Genomic DNA, 17,443 nt, shown 5'->3' on the forward strand with positions numbered 1-17,443 from the left:
ACTTTTCTCTCGGAGTTTAACGATCAGAAACAGGAGAAACGATCAGCTCATGTGTTTACATGGATAATATTATATACTGAAAAGATTATTTAAAAGTTTACACCCCCTGTTCCATTCAGACCACTCCCACTTAGATGTTTATATGAATTATGATTAATTAGTGAAATGTAAGAGTAACACATTGATCGTATCTGCAGCTTAAACAAACACCAGCCTGTAATGAAATTATATATATATTTTTACATTTATTTATTTCCTCATCTGCAAAATCAATCACATGTAGGCACAGATTAAGATCAGGAGCCTCGCTTGAGCCCTGAGATTTGAGCTGATGTCCTTCTGGTGATGAAGCCCGGCCCTGACCACCATCACTGGTGTCACTGGTGCAGTCCTGGACTGGAATCCACTGTTAATCCCACAGTTAGACTCCCACATCGCTTAATTCTCTGAGGTGATGATTAACTCAACAGGTTGATATTAAAGCGCTCTCTCTGATGCGATACGGTTTCCATAGTAACAGCTCGTTCACAGGGACGTGTACAAACAGATTATATATATAAAAAAAACAACATTGTCTTCAAGGAGAAATGTGTTTGTGTGACATGGTAGGGTGGAAGGAGTCTCCAGTGTCAGAGAGCGGGAACGTTTTTTTTTTCTATGTTCAATGTTGACAATCAGATTTAAAAAAGTATAACAGGACAGATTTTATTAATAAATAAACAAACACCGTTTCTCAGCATCAAGCCTCCCTGCTACTGTTTACTCCCTTTATAAAACACGAGGTCAGACAAACAGAAAGTGAAAGAGCTTTGAGTGCGGGTGCTTTGCTTGGTTTTTTCTGGCTTGTACAAAGTTTCCACATCACGAGAAGAAAATTCAAGATACAGAGGAAAGTACCAGGAGTTTGTTTACACTCATGTTTGCCAAAAATATATATATACACTTTCTCTCTCATACACATACACAGTTTATTTACAATGCACATCCACTGTGTACGTATGTGTGTGTGAGAGAGAGAGAGAGAGAGAAGTGTGTGTCTATACATCATCTTTAAAGCGGAATCATTCACAGGCTCTAAAGTCTTTCGTCCACGTTTTATTCGCCCTTGGCGGCTTTCCTGACGGTGGGCGGAGTCTTCTGCAGCGCCGACAGCGTGTCCCTCTTCTCGATCTTCCTCAGCTGCTTCTTCTTCATGCGCTTCAGTTTGGCTGTGTTACGAATCTGAAACAAAAGAAGTGAAGCAGGAAGTGTGAGAGGAGTTTTCATCAACACACACTTATCACTCGCAGCCTACACACACATACACACACACCAGAGATCAGGACTATAGGGAGAAGCCTTTAACGCCTCAAACATGAGCGACAACATACACTCGAGATCACGACACCCTCGGATTCAGTCCTGTGTTTAATCTGAAGTCTCGTCTTCGGCTCTTCAGTAATGAGCTCACTGTCGATTGTTGAACCTTTTTTACCTTTTATGTTTTTATAATGTTCCAATACTTTTGGTCCATAAGAATTCCAGAAAACCGTAAGCGTTGATTAATTTTCCAGCTGATGGTCGACTTTTTAACCTTTCCCTCTGAGGATGTTTCTGTTCCAGACTCTGCTGTTTACTCTCAGGCTTGTAGTGATGAATCCGCGTCTCGTCACCAGTAATGATTCTCATCTTTGCGTTTTTGCCGCAGCGCAGTTACAGACGGACCGATGTGACGCACTCATGCCTGAACAGACGAAAACTCCTTATGACGTTTATGCAACACGCATGTGACCGATCTCGCTCCCATAGAAAATAAATAAATAAAAATTTAACTTCCTAACTTCAGACGTTTTTGGGGAGATGATTTTATATTTGGTCCCAACAAACAACAAACTTTTTTCAGCGTCTTACTTCAAACAATCATGTAAAATGTAGATTTTTCATATTTCTTTAGGAGTATTGATAATAAAATTGGTGTAAGCTTCTAGAAGAATATGACCTGTAAAAATTGTTGCTTGAATTTATCTGTAGTGTCCGTAACCATGTCAAATCCAAGCGATATCTTAATTTTGCATTTTTTTAAATAATACACTTTTTCACGTTTACGTCTCTTCATGTGAAATCTAAATCGTCCGAGTTTCGTCTGAATGACAGTTAAAGACCATTTAAATATTTAAATAAAATATAATAAATAATAAATAAATGACGGACACTAAAACATAAAAGGGCAATAAACTGTATTTAGCAAAATGTGTTAAAAATGTGTATTTACAAAAAGAGTATAGATCAGAAGAAGCATTAAATATTATGAAAAATGGTGTTATACGATCTTAACTGATAATTCACTTTTCACCGAGTGAGACACTTTAGCACCAACACCATGTCTTGGCTAGGGTACCAAAACTTTTCCATACAGCTGTGTAAAGTAAGCGGAGCTCATCTTAAACAAGTGAAATAAAGTCGACCGGATGATCTGGACATGTTTAACTAAAACTGTAATAATTTCGGATTATAGGGGAATGATTTCTTTGTATTAATAAGTTAGACAGAGTTCTGCTGTACAGACAGACAGACAGACATGTACGTGGGCTTCAACCTCAAATAATAATATCACTGATTACATTAAAGACCGGGGCCAAAGATCACAAAGCTTCTTAAACCTAAAAGTTGCTCCTAGTGACGAAATTCTAAGAAAATTCTTAAAATTAGGACATTTTTTTCCCCCTTAAATTTAGGATTAAATCTTAGTTAAGATAAAAATGATTCACAAAACATCTTAGCCCTAAAAACAGCTCCTAAGGTAAAAATTGTTAAGAGTAGAGAGGAGGACTTTTAAGAGGCTTGAGAGTTTCTATAGCAGTGGACAAAATGGTAGAAAGAAGAATAATTCTCCAAATACTGAACATAAAGATAAAAGAAAACACTGCTCTTCTGTCCAATTTGGGTTTCTTGTTGTTTTACTTCCTTACATCTCTCTTGGATTGTTCGCTACATAATCTCCAAAAGTGAAACTTAAAACATGCAATCATGTAAATTAGTAAAAGGTCAGCCATTTTGCTCCCATCAATCTGATATGGTATAATAAACGTAATAATAAAATCAGTATGGTAAATAAATGTGTGGAAATTGGTTGCTTCTAAAGTGGACAATTAAAACAGCCAAATACAAAGTCTATACAAACATTATATTATGTATTCTATTTTCACAAAGAGTGTATATTTCAAGACCTTTGCAGAGGTCACAGGTTATTTTATCATCAACCAATCACAGTGCTTGAGTTGCTGCATCACCCCTAGCAACAGGGTCGACCACACCCCCTCACCGCGATAAAGGTTTTTGTACTTTCCTTACTCAAAGTTGTTCTAAGACTAAAAGTGATTTAGGAAACTTCTAAGACTCCCAGCTAGGACGTTTTAGGCTAAGATAGGAGCTCTCTAAAAGAATTCTAAGAAGCTTTGTGAATACGGGCCCAGATTATTCTTTAACTCTTTAACTCTAGTCATATCTAAAGTGTGTAAAGGGACTTGGGCAGATTTCAGGGACTTTCAGCGGCTGTACAGAGCAAGTATAACGATGGGGAAACCCAGGGCAGAATGTCACCAAGCAGATAATACTCTCTGGGGGCGGGGCTTAAACTTAAATCAGCAGATTTTTACCTTTTATGGCTCAAGTTATTTCCACTTGGCTTACCAGGAAGTGTAAAAACCAAGAAATCACATTTAATCATTCTCCTGTAATTTACAATTAAGTGTGTGTGTGTGTGTGTGTGTGTGTGTGTGTTTGTGTGTGTCTGTCTCACCACTTGAACAATCTCTGCTCTCTTCTCATTTTCCGCTCGTCTCTTCAGATTTTCTTGTCGTCTCTTCCTCTTGTCCTGTAAATCACGGTTATCCATTTTTAATTCACAACTCTCTTCAAAAAGAGTCAACACTACTTATTCAGTCACAAACATCTTATATTTGAGTTAGAGTTACATCACACTGACACTCGCCCACTCACAGAGCGCCACTTCAAGGATTTTGGCGACATCTTGTGGTAGAGTTCGCTCATGACATGTTACTGTACCAAACCTGATGCCTGATTATAGCTGATTATGATCCTTACTTATACTTTATCTGTATTCTCTCACACACACACACACACACACACACACACACACCTCCTTCTCTTTGGCCTTGTTGTCTTTGAGCTGCTGGTGGTACTGCTTTAGCAGATCCTTCTCCCTCTTGGCCTCCATCTTCTTCTGCCAGGAGCTGCGCAGCGGTTTATCACGCAACAGAGCCGAGAACCTAGAACACACACACATTTAAAAAGCGTAATGATCCAGTGTTTTCACATCCAGGCCGCGCGGGGGAGTGTATTACGATAGGAACATTAATGTTTTATTATAACGAGTCAATGTGAAAAGCTTTATCTTTTATATGCAGCACACAACATGAATATAATCTGTTTTTTTTTTTTAGCTCAGTAATTAATAACAGGTTTATTTGTTAAATAATACATTTCAATAAATATTTTAACAAATTATTATTATTTTGTTATTCTTCCTTGGCTGATGAATTGAAACACTATTTAATTCCACCATGAGTACATCCTCAGGTCTTTATTAGTTTTTATATTAAATCTGATCTATATTAAAGATGGAGAAATAAAATAGATTCAGTCCTGATGGAGATTCTTGTGTGTGGTGATTCATGTATGGCCACACTGATCCCAATTTTTTTTTAAAAACATATTTTTAAACTTGACCAACTTGGTCAGTGACCAGAATTGTCTGGTGTTCAGTGTGTGGGCGTGGCCGGTGATCAGCTGATCAGACGCAGTTATAAACCATTCTGTACTGAGCGCAGAAGCTTCAAAGTGACACTTTGTGTCGTTACATTATCAACAGAAAAAAAAAAATCATCCATTCTGCGTTTTCTCCAAACCCCGTGTGCGAATTCGTCTTAAACACACTCATTACACACACTTACACCAGTCTCACAACACCACCAACACTAATAAATCGATAATCATGTGTGTTATAAGCTGCACGCACCCGCGCACTCAACGTCCACCTGAGTGTTTGAGGCGTCTGAGGCGTTAAAACGTCACTGTCTCTTTATAATCCTACAGGTGGCGCTCTCTCCCTCTCTCTGAACTACTCACACACTTCCATCCCGTGTGGTAGGAGTGAACTATTCACTTTAGATAATAATTATAATAATTAACAATGTAGCCTTGTGTTTAGTTAAGTGTTAAACTCTTGTATCAGAAGTTAGATTGTAGTGTTTACATGCGGCGTTTGACTTTAAATGAGTAAACTATTGTTATAAGGAGCGAAATACATTTACTCAGTAATGTTTTTATTTTATTTATTTAAAATTGTAACAAAATCAGGGAAAAATTTTATATTGCATCAGGATATTTATAAAATAACGATATGTACAGAATTAAAATTTCAATTGAATCAGCACCAAAGTATCATGATAATATCATATTGTAGATAATATATAGACAGATATTTATTTACTTCTAATAATATAAAATAACTAATTAAATAATGTTAAACTTTACTAAGTAATAGGGATGGGAATCACCGGGGACGTCCTGATAGGATATTATAATCTGAAGGTGCTGATTAGATTTATACTGACATTCTACAGGCATCACGATTTAATTTTTTCAAAACTATCCAATTAGATATAAAGTAATAATTATAAATAATAATAATAAGACATTACATCATTCACTCCTACTACACAGGATGCTGTGTCCTTGTGTGTGTGTGTGTGTGTGTGTGAATAGTTTAGAGATCCTACAGATGCAACACAAACATAAATTAATTTCCCTGTATTTGGATTGTGAGGTGAGTGTGGTGAGACATGAACATGACCCACACAACTACACGGACATCTTCACACTACAGTTTTAATAATTAACGGCTACATCAGTGCATTATTACATCATTGTGCCTGTTTATGAGTCATTATATAATTTGGGGATATTTTACATGAGTAAAGAGATACAGAAACAGAGTTCAGCTTATTAAACTCCCTCAGAGTGAAACATCTGTTAGCTTCAGAGCTAAAATATCATTCTAACCCGTAACCCGGAAGCGTTTCTGCTCTCTCCGGAAACCTCCTGCTCTCACGTGACCTACATCAGATGACGTCATGGCGTCCTGGTGAACATGTGAGATCTGAGGAATGATAATAAAACTCTAATGATGGAGGAGTGATGTCCGAGTCTCTACACTATACTGTGTGTGTGTGTGTGTGTGTGTGTGTGTGTGTGTGTGTGTGTGTGTGTGTGTGTGTGTGTGTACCTCTGTTTGTTGCGGTCCTTCCACACCCGGCCGGATTTGGGTTTCCCCAGCGGGATGGTGGCTCCGGTTCTCCCCGAGCTCTTGTTCTGGTTCTGGTCCTGGTCCTGCGTGCCCGACATGGCGGCTCGTGCTCCTCCTCCTCCTCCTTGTGCGCGTTTTGTATCCGAACGGAACCGAACCGTACTCGCGCACGTGCACACCGCCGTGTGTTTACGCTCAGCGTGGAGGGGAAAAGAGCGAAGAAGAAGAAGGAGGAGGAGAGTTTGAGAGGTGTACATGTCGCCACCTGGCGGCCGGAGCAGAGTGCAGCTTCTGGTTACGTGATCTGTGGAGCAGGCCGTCACGTGGTTAATGTTTAGTTCCGGCCGCGGGGGTTGGATGTGTGTGTGTTTCTCTTTATGTGTGTATGTAGTTCCAGACTTGTTCAGTGTATGTATGTGTGTGTGTGTGTGTGAGTGTGTGTGAAACATGCTTCCGATCAGACTTGGAGTTTTATTCTGCGTTACTCTGCTCATCACTGATACCGTAAGTCTCCGAGTGCCGCTCGTCTCCTCACTGCGCATGCGCATTCCTTAATTCCTCTGTAGATTTGTGTAGTTTTACACTGATGAAGAGTTAAAAAGGAAAAAACAACCTTAACGTTTATTTCACACTATAATCACGTGCTAATGTAAGTGTTAATCTTAACCTCCAGCCATGAGTTCATCTATGATCAGTTTAAAAGCTTTCGGACTCGTTAAACTCTGTAGTTTCCTGTTTGTTCCTCAGCTGTAGATTATAAAACTCTTTAATTCTTTTTGCTCTTTAAGTCTTAAACGCGTTTCCTTCACAGGATACAGGATAATAATCCGCTTTAGATTAGAATCTGACGGATCCACTGCCTGACCTGTCACGCTGCTGTCACGGGACTGGTCACGTGATCACGTCATGACTTTTTATTGTTTCATTCTTCTGTTTGCTTCCGGTTTAAACTCGTTACCCTGGCAACCAACCACCTCACTGATAAAACCCCAATACACATGTCGTAATGACGTCACGATATAATAAATAATAAATCTAATTTGTTCAGTAAACCGTCTCTCATCTCAACATTACAGATAAATAAATAAAGATAAACACAAACGCATTAATATTGCATGCTTATTATTTATTATTTACAACATTAAATACACACAAAGTGTAGAGTAACACATTTTAAATAGCTATTATCAAATGTTTGTCAACTCATACAGACACGCCCACTGCTGACCATATATGGTAATTAAAAAAAAAAAACATTCATGTGAATATTTCCTCTCACATCGCTCTGTAACAGACGTGTAATATATTATAAACAAACGACTAATAAACAATAACCCACCTGGACCAGACAATAAGGACACCTACAGCAGAACGCTGTACATTGATTTCAGTTCAGCATTCAACACATCAACATCTGATCGGGACGCTGAGCCTGTTGGGCCTGAACCCCTCCCTCTATAACTCGATCCTGGACTTTCTGACCAGAAGTCCTCAGTCAGTGCGGATCGGGAACGATACCTCCAACGCCACCACACTGAGCACTGGGGCACCGCAGGGGTGTGTACTCGGTCCCCTGCTGTTCACACTGCTCACTCATGATTGTATAGCGACACTCAGCTCCAATCATATCATCGAGTTTGCAGCAAAACATTGGGACTGAACTGATAAACACACGCAAACACAATAATCAACAACCTTCTGACTGTATCTATACTTTTTTTCTATCTTTGCTGCTACCTACAAGAAATGTTTACCGTTTCTCCTCCCACTACCTCAACTCATTACCACAAGTATAAGTATAAGTAACAGTGTCATGTTGTCACTCTTTGCACATGCACTTTATGTTGTCTTTTTTGCGTTGGACTTTGTATAGGAGTTTTCTGTTAATTTATCATGTTAATCTGTTTTGTCTCAGCTAGTGGTTAAAATGACAATAAAAGTCGACTTGACTTGACTTACCTGACTGAGTAGAATAAGTACCTGTCGGGGTGATCAATTTACATTTATTTTATTTGCATAGCGCTTTTACCAGTCGCAAAGCAGCTTTATACAATCAAAAGAAATTATTTGTATGGAATGTGTGTGTGTGTGAATCAGAATGATCAGATCGTCCCTGATGAACGAGCCGAGGGTGACGGTGCTGAGGGAAAAACTCCCTGAGATGGTAATAGGAAGAAACCTTGAGAGGAACCAGACTCAACAGGAAACCCATCCTCATCTGGGTGATAACAGATAGCAGGGATTGATCTGCACTCATACTGTGTGTTAGGAGGCTGGAAGTTCAGTAAAACAGGAGATGTGGAGAAGTTCATATGGAGTCCAGTTGGTTATTGGAGGCTCAGGTAGACTGTAGGAAACTCCAGTCCTGAACTATCGAGCGACTGCGAGTCCTCAGAGAACTTTGCTAAATAAATAAATAGGTTTTTAGTCTAGACCTAAACACTGAGACTGTGTCTAAGTCCTGAACATTAATTGGAAGACTATTCTATAACTTTAGGGCTTTGGAATAAATAAAAAAGCTCTGCCCCCTGCAGTAGTTTTTATATGATCACACACTGCCATTACTTAAACACTGTTGTGTGCTTTTGTTTTGTGTCTGTGTGTGTGTGTGTGTGTGTGTGTGTGTGTTTTAGCTCTCTCTAGCCGCTCGGAGTTTCACAATAGATTATAAAAACAACAGCTTTCTAAAGGATGGAGAGCCGTTCCGCTACATCTCGGGCAGTGTGCACTACAGCAGGATCCCCAGGGTCTACTGGAAAGACCGGCTGTGGAAGATGTACATGGCTGGACTCAACGCCGTGCAGACGTACGCACACACACACACACACACACACACACACACACACAGTGTTGATTTGTGATTTTGTGGTTGAGTAACACTTTCATCCCGGACTTCAGTGTGAAGACGTTACAGTTTTATAGACGGAGACGTTTCTAGAGAACTTTATTGTCATTGTAAAGTCCAGGAACTCGGTCATGAAATCTGAAGGGAATTATCACCTCTTTTTTTTCTCTTATGTACCTCTGATAAATAATAAATAAATAAATAAATAAATAAATAAATAAATAGATTTTCAGCACTAGATCTATTCCCACATGTTAAAGAGTGTAAAGAATCGATGAGTCTGACCGAGCCCCGCCCGTCTGGACCCTCAGGTACGTCCCCTGGAACTTCCACGAGCCCCAGCCCGGTGTGTACGACTTCAGCGGAGACGCGGATCTGGAATCGTTCCTCCGGCTGTGTCAGGACATCGGGCTGCTCGTCATCCTGAGACCTGGACCCTACATCTGCGCCGAGTGGGACATGGTCAGGTCCAGACTGTACACACTCATCTAATCAAACACACCTCACATCATTATTAACTCCTCAGAACATAATAATAATAACACCTGGTAGATTTAATTAACCTTCCTTCATCACCATCGATCATTTTATTTCCTAATAAAATCATAAAAAATGAGATAAAAAGGCTTTGAAGATTATATCCTACTGTAGAGGTTAATTATTTATTAATTATATATTAGTTTATATACTGTACATTTAGTTTCTTATTTATTATGATTGATAAAAGTCTTATTAATAAAGATGAATAATATGATTATATATACTGTATGTGTTTTTGTATTATTTATTTATTTATTACAATATAATAAGTAGAAATGTAAAGATGCACACTCGTGTAATTAAAATCAATTATAATGTAGTAACAAGTTTAATTTTAATGAGTTATTATAAATTTTACGTTATATTTCATTAATGTTAAATACTTTAAATTAATCTTAAACACACACACGGTGTGTATTGAAATAGTCTGAAATGTTTAGTATTATTATCTGACATAAGTATTGGCACCCCAGCCTGAGTATGAGCAGGTAGTGAATAAGTGGAATTTTTTAAAGATTTATTTAAAACACAAGTAATAAAATTTTAGATAAACGTGTGTGTGTGTGTGTGTGTGTGTGTGTGTGTTGGTTACAGGGCGGTCTGCCTGCCTGGCTGCTGAAGAAGAAAGACATCGTCCTCCGCTCATCAGATCCAGGTCAAACAACTCAGACTGATTTAATATTAAACTATTTCTGTGTGTTTAATGATGAGCTGATTAAACCTGATTATTATTATTATTATTATTATTATTATTTCAGATTATTTATCAGCGGTGGATAAATGGATGTTGAAGTTATTGCCCATGGTGAAGCCGTACCTTTATCAGAACGGAGGACCGATTATTACCGTACAGGTCAGACACAGAGCGCTCGTTCATCTGAAAATCAGCAAATTCAATGTTTAAACTCCTGAACATCACCTTAAACTCTCATCTCACACCTCTATATTTAATCCTGCCCTGAAAATAATGAAGAGTTATTTAAAATCAAGAAAAAAAACGGCAATGAGGGACGGGGAGACGCGCAGAAATCTGATCTAGTTTAGGAAATGTTCAGCTAAATCAGTCTTTATCTAAGAGAAAATAATAATAATAATAATAATAATAATAACAATAAATCTGTAGTAACATCAGACTTATAACAATAAAACTAGATATGAAAATGTACAAATTAATAAACAGACTTTAAATGTATGTTGTATGTAGTAAACTCTTTCAGTTAAAACTCCCATACATTGTCTTTAAATATTTATTCTTTACATCTTATACAATAATAATAATAATAATAATAATAATAATAACAATAACAATAATAATAATAATAACAATAATAATAATAACAATAATAATAACACTAATAATAATAACACTAATAATTTATACAGTGTCTTTTAGAGTCCAGACTCAGGTGATGATCAGAATGTTATTTGTACATGTACAGGTGATGGTGTGTGTGATGGTGTGTGTGATAGTGTGTGTGATGGTGTTTGTGAAGGTGTTGTTCAGTTAATCCACTCCTCCTCCTCCTCCGTCCTTAGTTCCTTACTCACGTCTTCAGGAGGCGAAGCTAATAAGCCTCTAAGTGTGATTTACTGAAGCACTCAGTGTCCTGATGATGATGATGGTGATGAAGTGTGTGTGTTGTTGTTGTTGTTGTTGTTGTTGTGTATCAGGTGGAGAACGAGTACGGGAGTTACTTTGCGTGTGACTTTGATTACTTGCGCCACCTGCTGTCTCTGTTCCGCTCTCAGCTGGGGGACGAGGTGGTTCTGTTCAGCACGGACGGAGACGGAGACGGGTATCTGAAGTGTGGAGCGCTGCAGGGGGTGTACGCCACCGTCGACTTCGGGCCCGGTGACAACACACACACACACACACACACACGCACACAAGTGTGTTTAATGTTATTTTGAGTTTTTTCTGAAAAAAATCTTTTACAGTCAGAACTCCTGTTAGTTTCTCTAAAATATAATTAAATCATGTTTTAATATTAATGTTCTTCTGTTAATAACAAAACTGATCTTAACTCAAATAAGAATATTTAAAAAACTTAACTTGATTTAATATTTTAGTACAAACCAGAAGAAAATACATTATTATTATTATTATTATTATTATTAATTTGTGTTTAATTTCATTTTTATATACAAGTTTCTTTAAAATTTTATTTAAACTATATTTAATTTCCTTTTTCTTTATTTTAAATAAAATAAATAGTATATATGTTAATATATAAATCAGTCTTAAGATTCAGATTGACACTATTAAGGATTAATGGAGTAAGTTCTACTGTGTGTGTGTGTGTGTGTGTGTGTGTAGGAGGAAACATGACCGCAGCGTTTGAAGCTCAGAGACGCGCTGAACCTCGCGGTCCACTGGTGAGACACTTTAACCCCGGACACACAAACTCACTGTGAGGACATGATGAGAGAGTGAGACCTGTGTGTGTGTGTGTGTGTGTGTGTGTGTGTGTGTGTGTGTTCTCAGGTGAACTCTGAGTTCTACACCGGCTGGTTGGATCACTGGGGGGAGCCGCACTCTGTGGTTTCGACTGAAGTCGTGGTCAAGTCCCTCGACGAGATCCTGAAGCTCGAAGCTAACGTCAACCTGTGAGGAGAGCCTTCATCACCACCACCACCATCATTATCATCATTACCTTCATCACCACCACCATCAACATTACCTTCCTCACCACCACCATCAACATTACCTTCATCACCACCACCATCATCATTATCATAACCATCATCATCATCATTATAATTATAATTATCATAACCTTCATCATCATCATCATCATCATCACTATAATGTGTCTAAATAATCAAAAAACATCTTTCAACATAAATTACGAATCTTAATAATTTAAATATAATGTATTTTTAAAAGGTTTTTATATTAAATGTATCTAATTTAAGTTCATGAAAATGTACCAAAGTTGTACTTTATTAACCTGATGGCCCAGAATATAAATATTCATAAATATGCAAATTTGGAGTAGTTTTAAGGTTACCATGACAACCAACTGTCGTTTAGCTAAATGACGTCCTGATGTATCGCTGTATCGTATCTGTAATCATTCACGTTTTAAACCGAGTGTTTTATTAATTCTTAATTTTTCTTTATTTTAACTGAGCTTGTGCTTAGCTCCGCCCCCAAATCAGTTCACTTCCTATAGAATCAAACATTTAACAGCTTTTATTTATATAGAATCAGAGATGTAGAAATGTGTAAAATGTTTATTTTCTCTCTAATGTAAATCCGTTGTGTCTCTCAGGTACTTGTTTATTGGAGGAACTAATTTTGCGTACTGGAACGGTGAGTAGTGTGTGTGTGTGTGTGTGTGTGTGTGTGTGTGTGTAAGTACTGATGGGCGTGGTTGTGATGTCAGGTGCGAACACGCCGTACGCTCCTCAGCCCACCAGTTACGACTACGACGCGCCGCTAAGCGAAGCTGGAGACCTGACGCAGAAATACTTCGCCATCAGAGACGTCATTAGGAAGGTCAGACTCACACATCGTAAACAAACATTATAAACAAACATCATAAACAAACATTATAAACAAACATTATAAACAAACATTAAAAACAAACATTATAAACGAACATCATAAACAAACTTTATAAAAAAAGATCATAAACAAACATAAACAAACATAAACAAACTTTATTAAAAACATCATAAACAAACATAAACAAACATTATAAACAAACATCATAAACAAACATTATAAACAAACTTCATAAAAAACATTATCAACAAACATCATAAACAAACATTAGAAACAAAGACTAGAAACAAACATTATAAACGAACATCATAAACAAACTTTATAAAAAAAGATCATAAACAAACATAAACAAACTTTATTAAAAACATCATAAACAAACATAAACAAACATTATAAACAAACATCATAAACAAACATTATAAACGAACTTCATAAACAAACATTATAAACAAACATTATAAACAAACTTCATAAAAAACATTATCAACAAACATCATAAACAAACATTAGAAACAAAGACTAGAAACAAACATCGTAAACAAACATTGTAAACAAACATTGTAAACAAACTTCATAAACGAACTTCATAAAAAAGCATTATAAACGAACATCATAAATAAACATTATAAACAAACATCATAAACAAACATAAACATAAACAAACATCATAAACAAACATAAATGAACTTCATAAACAAACATCATAAATGAACATTATAAACGAACATTGTAAACAAACATTGTAAACGAACATTATAAGCAAACATCATAAACAAACATCATAAACGAACTTCATAAAAAACATTCTAAGCGAACATCAAAAACAAACATCATAAAAAAACATTATAAACGAACATCATAAATAAACTTCATAAACAAAGATCATAAATGAACATTATAAACCGACATCATAAACAAACATCATAAACAAACATCATAAACAAACATAAACGAACATCATAAACATAAACAAACATCATAAACAAACATTATAAACAAACATCATAAACACCTCTTGTACGGTCTTAATGTACACGCTCAGGTGCTCACAACATATCTGTGTGATTAATGTCCGTGTGTGTGTGTGTGTGTGTGTGTGTGTGTGTGTGTGTGTGTGTAATAAACAGTATAAGGAGGTGCCTCATGGAGTTCTGCCACCGTCCACGCCGAAGTTTGCGTACGGAGCCGTGGAGATGAAGAAAGTACAGCACCGTCTTCTCCTCTCATCAGATAAACATAAAGTGATGTCACTGCAACATAATGTATGTTTTTATTTCTTTTGTGTGTGTGTGTGTGTGTGTGTGTGTGTGTGTGTGTGTGTGTGTGTGTAGTTGAGGACTGTAACAGATTCCCTGGACATCCTCTCGTTCTCTGGTCCTGTGAAGACTCAGTACCCCGTCACGTTTACTGACCTCGGGCAGGTACAGCTCACACTATCTGTTTATTTGTTTGTTTGTTCGTTCGTTTTTCATCCAGAAAAAAGTTTTTTTTTTTTTTCGCTCTGTTGTAAAATTTTGTACAAAAAGTTTGTGCCCCCCTCAACATAATGACAAATTTGACAACGTTTTAAAAACTAAAATCTTTTTAAAATAAAGGTTTATAAGATTTTTACAGTCATACATTACTGATCTATTTATTAAACTGTTTATTCATTATTATTATGTACAGTACTGTGAAAGTCCTCATCCTCTGTACAGGCACTCTGTTGTTGTTGTTTTGTTACATGTTTATTTTATGACCTCATTATTAGGTCAGCTCCAGAAGACTTTTAGAGTCCTGACTTTAGTAGAGACAGAAACACAAAAGGAAAAGAGAAACATTCTGCGTTTTGCTGTGTGTGTGTGTGTGTGTGTGTGTGTGTGTGTGTGTGTGTGTGTGTGTGTGTGTGTGTGTGTTTGGTTCTGTAGGATATTCAGGAACTCTCAGCAGCTCATTTTCTTAAAACACACACACACACACACACACACACACACACAAACACACACACAAACACACACACCAGTACCTGAGAGTGTGTTTTAATCAAAGGCTCATCACACTGATTGTTGACTTTGTTGAGTTCTGTACAGTGTGAACTACCTGTGTGATAACATTTTTTAAATATATTATTATTCTTGTTTTAAATACTCTGGCCCAGATGTTGTTTTATTTTTTTTCAGTAAAATGTGTGATTTGGCCAGGAGGGGTGTACTAACTTTATTTTTTTTTATGTAAGGGGTGTACTAACTTGTATAAAGTGTGTGTAAGGTGTGTGTTGTTGGTGTTTGTCAGCACTTTGGCTTCATGCTGTATCAGACGTCTCTCCCTGTGGACTGCGTGTCTCCGACTCCTCTCTCGTCTCCTCTGAATGGAGTGCATGACCGAGCGTACGTCTCTGTGGACGGAGTGAGAAACTTCTTCATTTATATAGAAATATAGAGAACACTGCGCTTTACACACACACACACACACACACACACACACAGATATTTTATAAATGAACGAGTGATTCTGATGCACTTATGTGTGTGTGTGTGTGTGTGTGTGTGTGTGTGTGTGTGTGTGTGTGTGTGTGTGTGTATGTGATCAGGTGGCCGTAGGGATCCTGGAGAGAGACAAGGTGATCAGCATTAATGTAACTGGGAAGGCTGGGAGCAGACTGGACCTGCTGGTGGAGAACATGGGCGGAGTCAACTACGGGAAATACATCAACGACTTCAAGGTGCAGCGAAGCTTTAATCTTTATTTAATCTTTATTATATAGTTACACAGTCAGGAATAAACACCATCATATTATTATTATTATTATTATTATTATTATTATTATTATTATTATTAAAGCCTTTGTAAAGTTTATTAATCATTAAAATTGAGTGAAATCATCTAAATATCTTTACATTTAAATATAATAAGACATTGTATTGGAATATTTAATTGTATTTATTATAATATTTGGTATATTAATAGATTTAGTTCTAAGCATATCTGTGTGCATAAATAAACACACCCCTCTCCACCCCTGTGGGGTTGTTGTTGTTGTGATGCGCAGGGTCTGGTGTCGAATCTCACACTGGGCGCAGACACACTCCTGAACTGGACAGTGTTTAGTCTCAGTATAGACGAGGCGGTGAGGGAGGGGCTACTGTGGGACGCGGGCTCGCAACAGGACACCCACTCCACCCACTCCACAGCCCCACCCGCCTCGCTGTCTCCGCCTACATTCTACGCAGGAACGCTAGAGATCCCTGGGGGCATTCCGGACCTGCCGCAGGACACCTACATCCACTTCTCCAACTGGACCAAGGTGTGTGTGTGTGTGTGTGTGTGTGTGTGTGTGTGTGTAAATGATATTATTATTATTATTATTGTGTGTAACATTGAGTGTGTGTGTGTATGTAGGGTCAGGTGTGGGTGAACGGGGTGAACCTGGGTCGGTACTGGCCGTCCCGCGGTCCTCAGGTCACGCTGTTCGTGCCCGCGTCTCTCCTCAGCACCACCGCGCCCAACAACATCACACTGCTGGAGCTGGAGCAGAGTCACTGCACCCCCGATCAGTGTGTGGTGGAGTTCACACACACACCCGTCATCAACGCCACCGTCACACACACCAAACCATACAACAGGGCGACGGCGCTGAACCTGCACTGAACACACACACACACATACACACACACACACACACACACACACACACGCACACGCACACACAGGGACATCAGTGAAACCCTGCTTTATCACACTCTCACACACAGTCATAAATAATGAGATCATGATGCTGTAATGTCCTGTTGTTTATATTTGTGTGTGTGTGTGTGTGTGTGTGTGTGTGTGTTAACACTCCTGTGATGGAGTCACTCTGGGATTTGTAATGAAACTTTTTGCACATTTCTTATTGCTGGAATATAAATGTGAATCATGAGTGTTTTTTAATCTGAAACTCTTTGATCTTTTGATTCTTTTTTCCCTCTGGTGTTAATAAACTTCTTTTAATCTTCAAATAAAAATGTTTTATTGCTTTGAATGTTTCTGGTGGGTTTTTTTTTTTTTGTAGTTTGTAAAAATATCCACACATGTATAAATGTAGGAATACTAATTAATTAATTAATTAAACGCACTATTTACTTCTTTATTTATTAAAAACATGATATTTGTTTATTTGTTTACTGTTTCTGTGTAATTCTCACTCCACATCCCTCAGCTTCAGGCTCGTATCCAAATCACTGTGAGTGAGATATGAAGTGCACTACATATAGTGCGCTAC

General features: G+C 37.7%; 2 protein-coding genes across 2 annotated transcripts; one reads left to right on the forward strand and one right to left on the reverse strand.

Moving 5' to 3' along the window:
* Positions 1-225: 225 nt before the first annotated feature.
* Positions 226-6,579, reverse strand: ccdc86 (coiled-coil domain containing 86). The gene is made up of 4 exons (XM_053479950.1): positions 6,287-6,579; positions 4,139-4,268; positions 3,779-3,853; positions 226-1,221 (listed from the first exon to the last, which is right to left on the reverse strand). The coding sequence occupies exons 1-4, from the start codon at positions 6,562-6,564 to the stop codon at positions 1,096-1,098; spliced, it is 609 nt and encodes a 202-aa protein (XP_053335925.1). The 5' UTR covers positions 6,565-6,579; the 3' UTR covers positions 226-1,095.
* Positions 6,580-6,636: 57 nt separating this feature from the next.
* On the forward strand, positions 6,637-17,203 carry glb1 (galactosidase, beta 1). Its single transcript, XM_053479949.1, has 16 exons — positions 6,637-6,811; positions 8,941-9,113; positions 9,464-9,614; positions 10,287-10,347; positions 10,451-10,545; positions 11,364-11,544; positions 12,010-12,068; positions 12,178-12,299; positions 12,968-13,008; positions 13,082-13,194; positions 14,331-14,405; positions 14,535-14,624; positions 15,475-15,588; positions 15,773-15,904; positions 16,232-16,486; positions 16,582-17,203. Exons 1-16 carry the CDS (start codon positions 6,755-6,757, stop codon positions 16,828-16,830), a joined length of 1,968 nt encoding a protein of 655 aa, XP_053335924.1. The 5' UTR covers positions 6,637-6,754; the 3' UTR covers positions 16,831-17,203.
* The last annotated feature ends 240 nt before the right edge of the window (positions 17,204-17,443 follow it).

This window comes from Clarias gariepinus, chromosome 20, assembly GCF_024256425.1.
Source record: "Clarias gariepinus isolate MV-2021 ecotype Netherlands chromosome 20, CGAR_prim_01v2, whole genome shotgun sequence".
Lineage (NCBI taxonomy): Eukaryota > Metazoa > Chordata > Actinopteri > Siluriformes > Clariidae > Clarias > Clarias gariepinus.

Excerpts from the sequence above, each read along its gene's own strand:
- ccdc86 (XM_053479950.1), bottom strand. The coding sequence starts at position 6,564 with ATGTACACCTCTCAAACTCTCCTCCTCCTTCTTCTTCTTCGCTCTTTT. Across the intron at positions 4,269-6,286 it reads AAGGACCGCAACAAACAGAG|GTTCTCGGCTCTGTTGCGTG; the intron begins GTACACACACAC and ends TGTGTGTTCTAG. Across the intron at positions 1,222-3,778 it reads GAGCAGAGATTGTTCAAGTG|ATTCGTAACACAGCCAAACT; the intron begins GTGAGACAGACA and ends CTTTTGTTTCAG.
- glb1 (XM_053479949.1), top strand. The coding sequence starts at position 6,755 with ATGCTTCCGATCAGACTTGGAGTTTTATTCTGCGTTACTCTGCTCATC. Across the intron at positions 6,812-8,940 it reads CTCTGCTCATCACTGATACC|CTCTCTCTAGCCGCTCGGAG; the intron begins GTAAGTCTCCGA and ends TGTGTGTTTTAG. Across the intron at positions 14,625-15,474 it reads CGTTTACTGACCTCGGGCAG|CACTTTGGCTTCATGCTGTA; the intron begins GTACAGCTCACA and ends GGTGTTTGTCAG.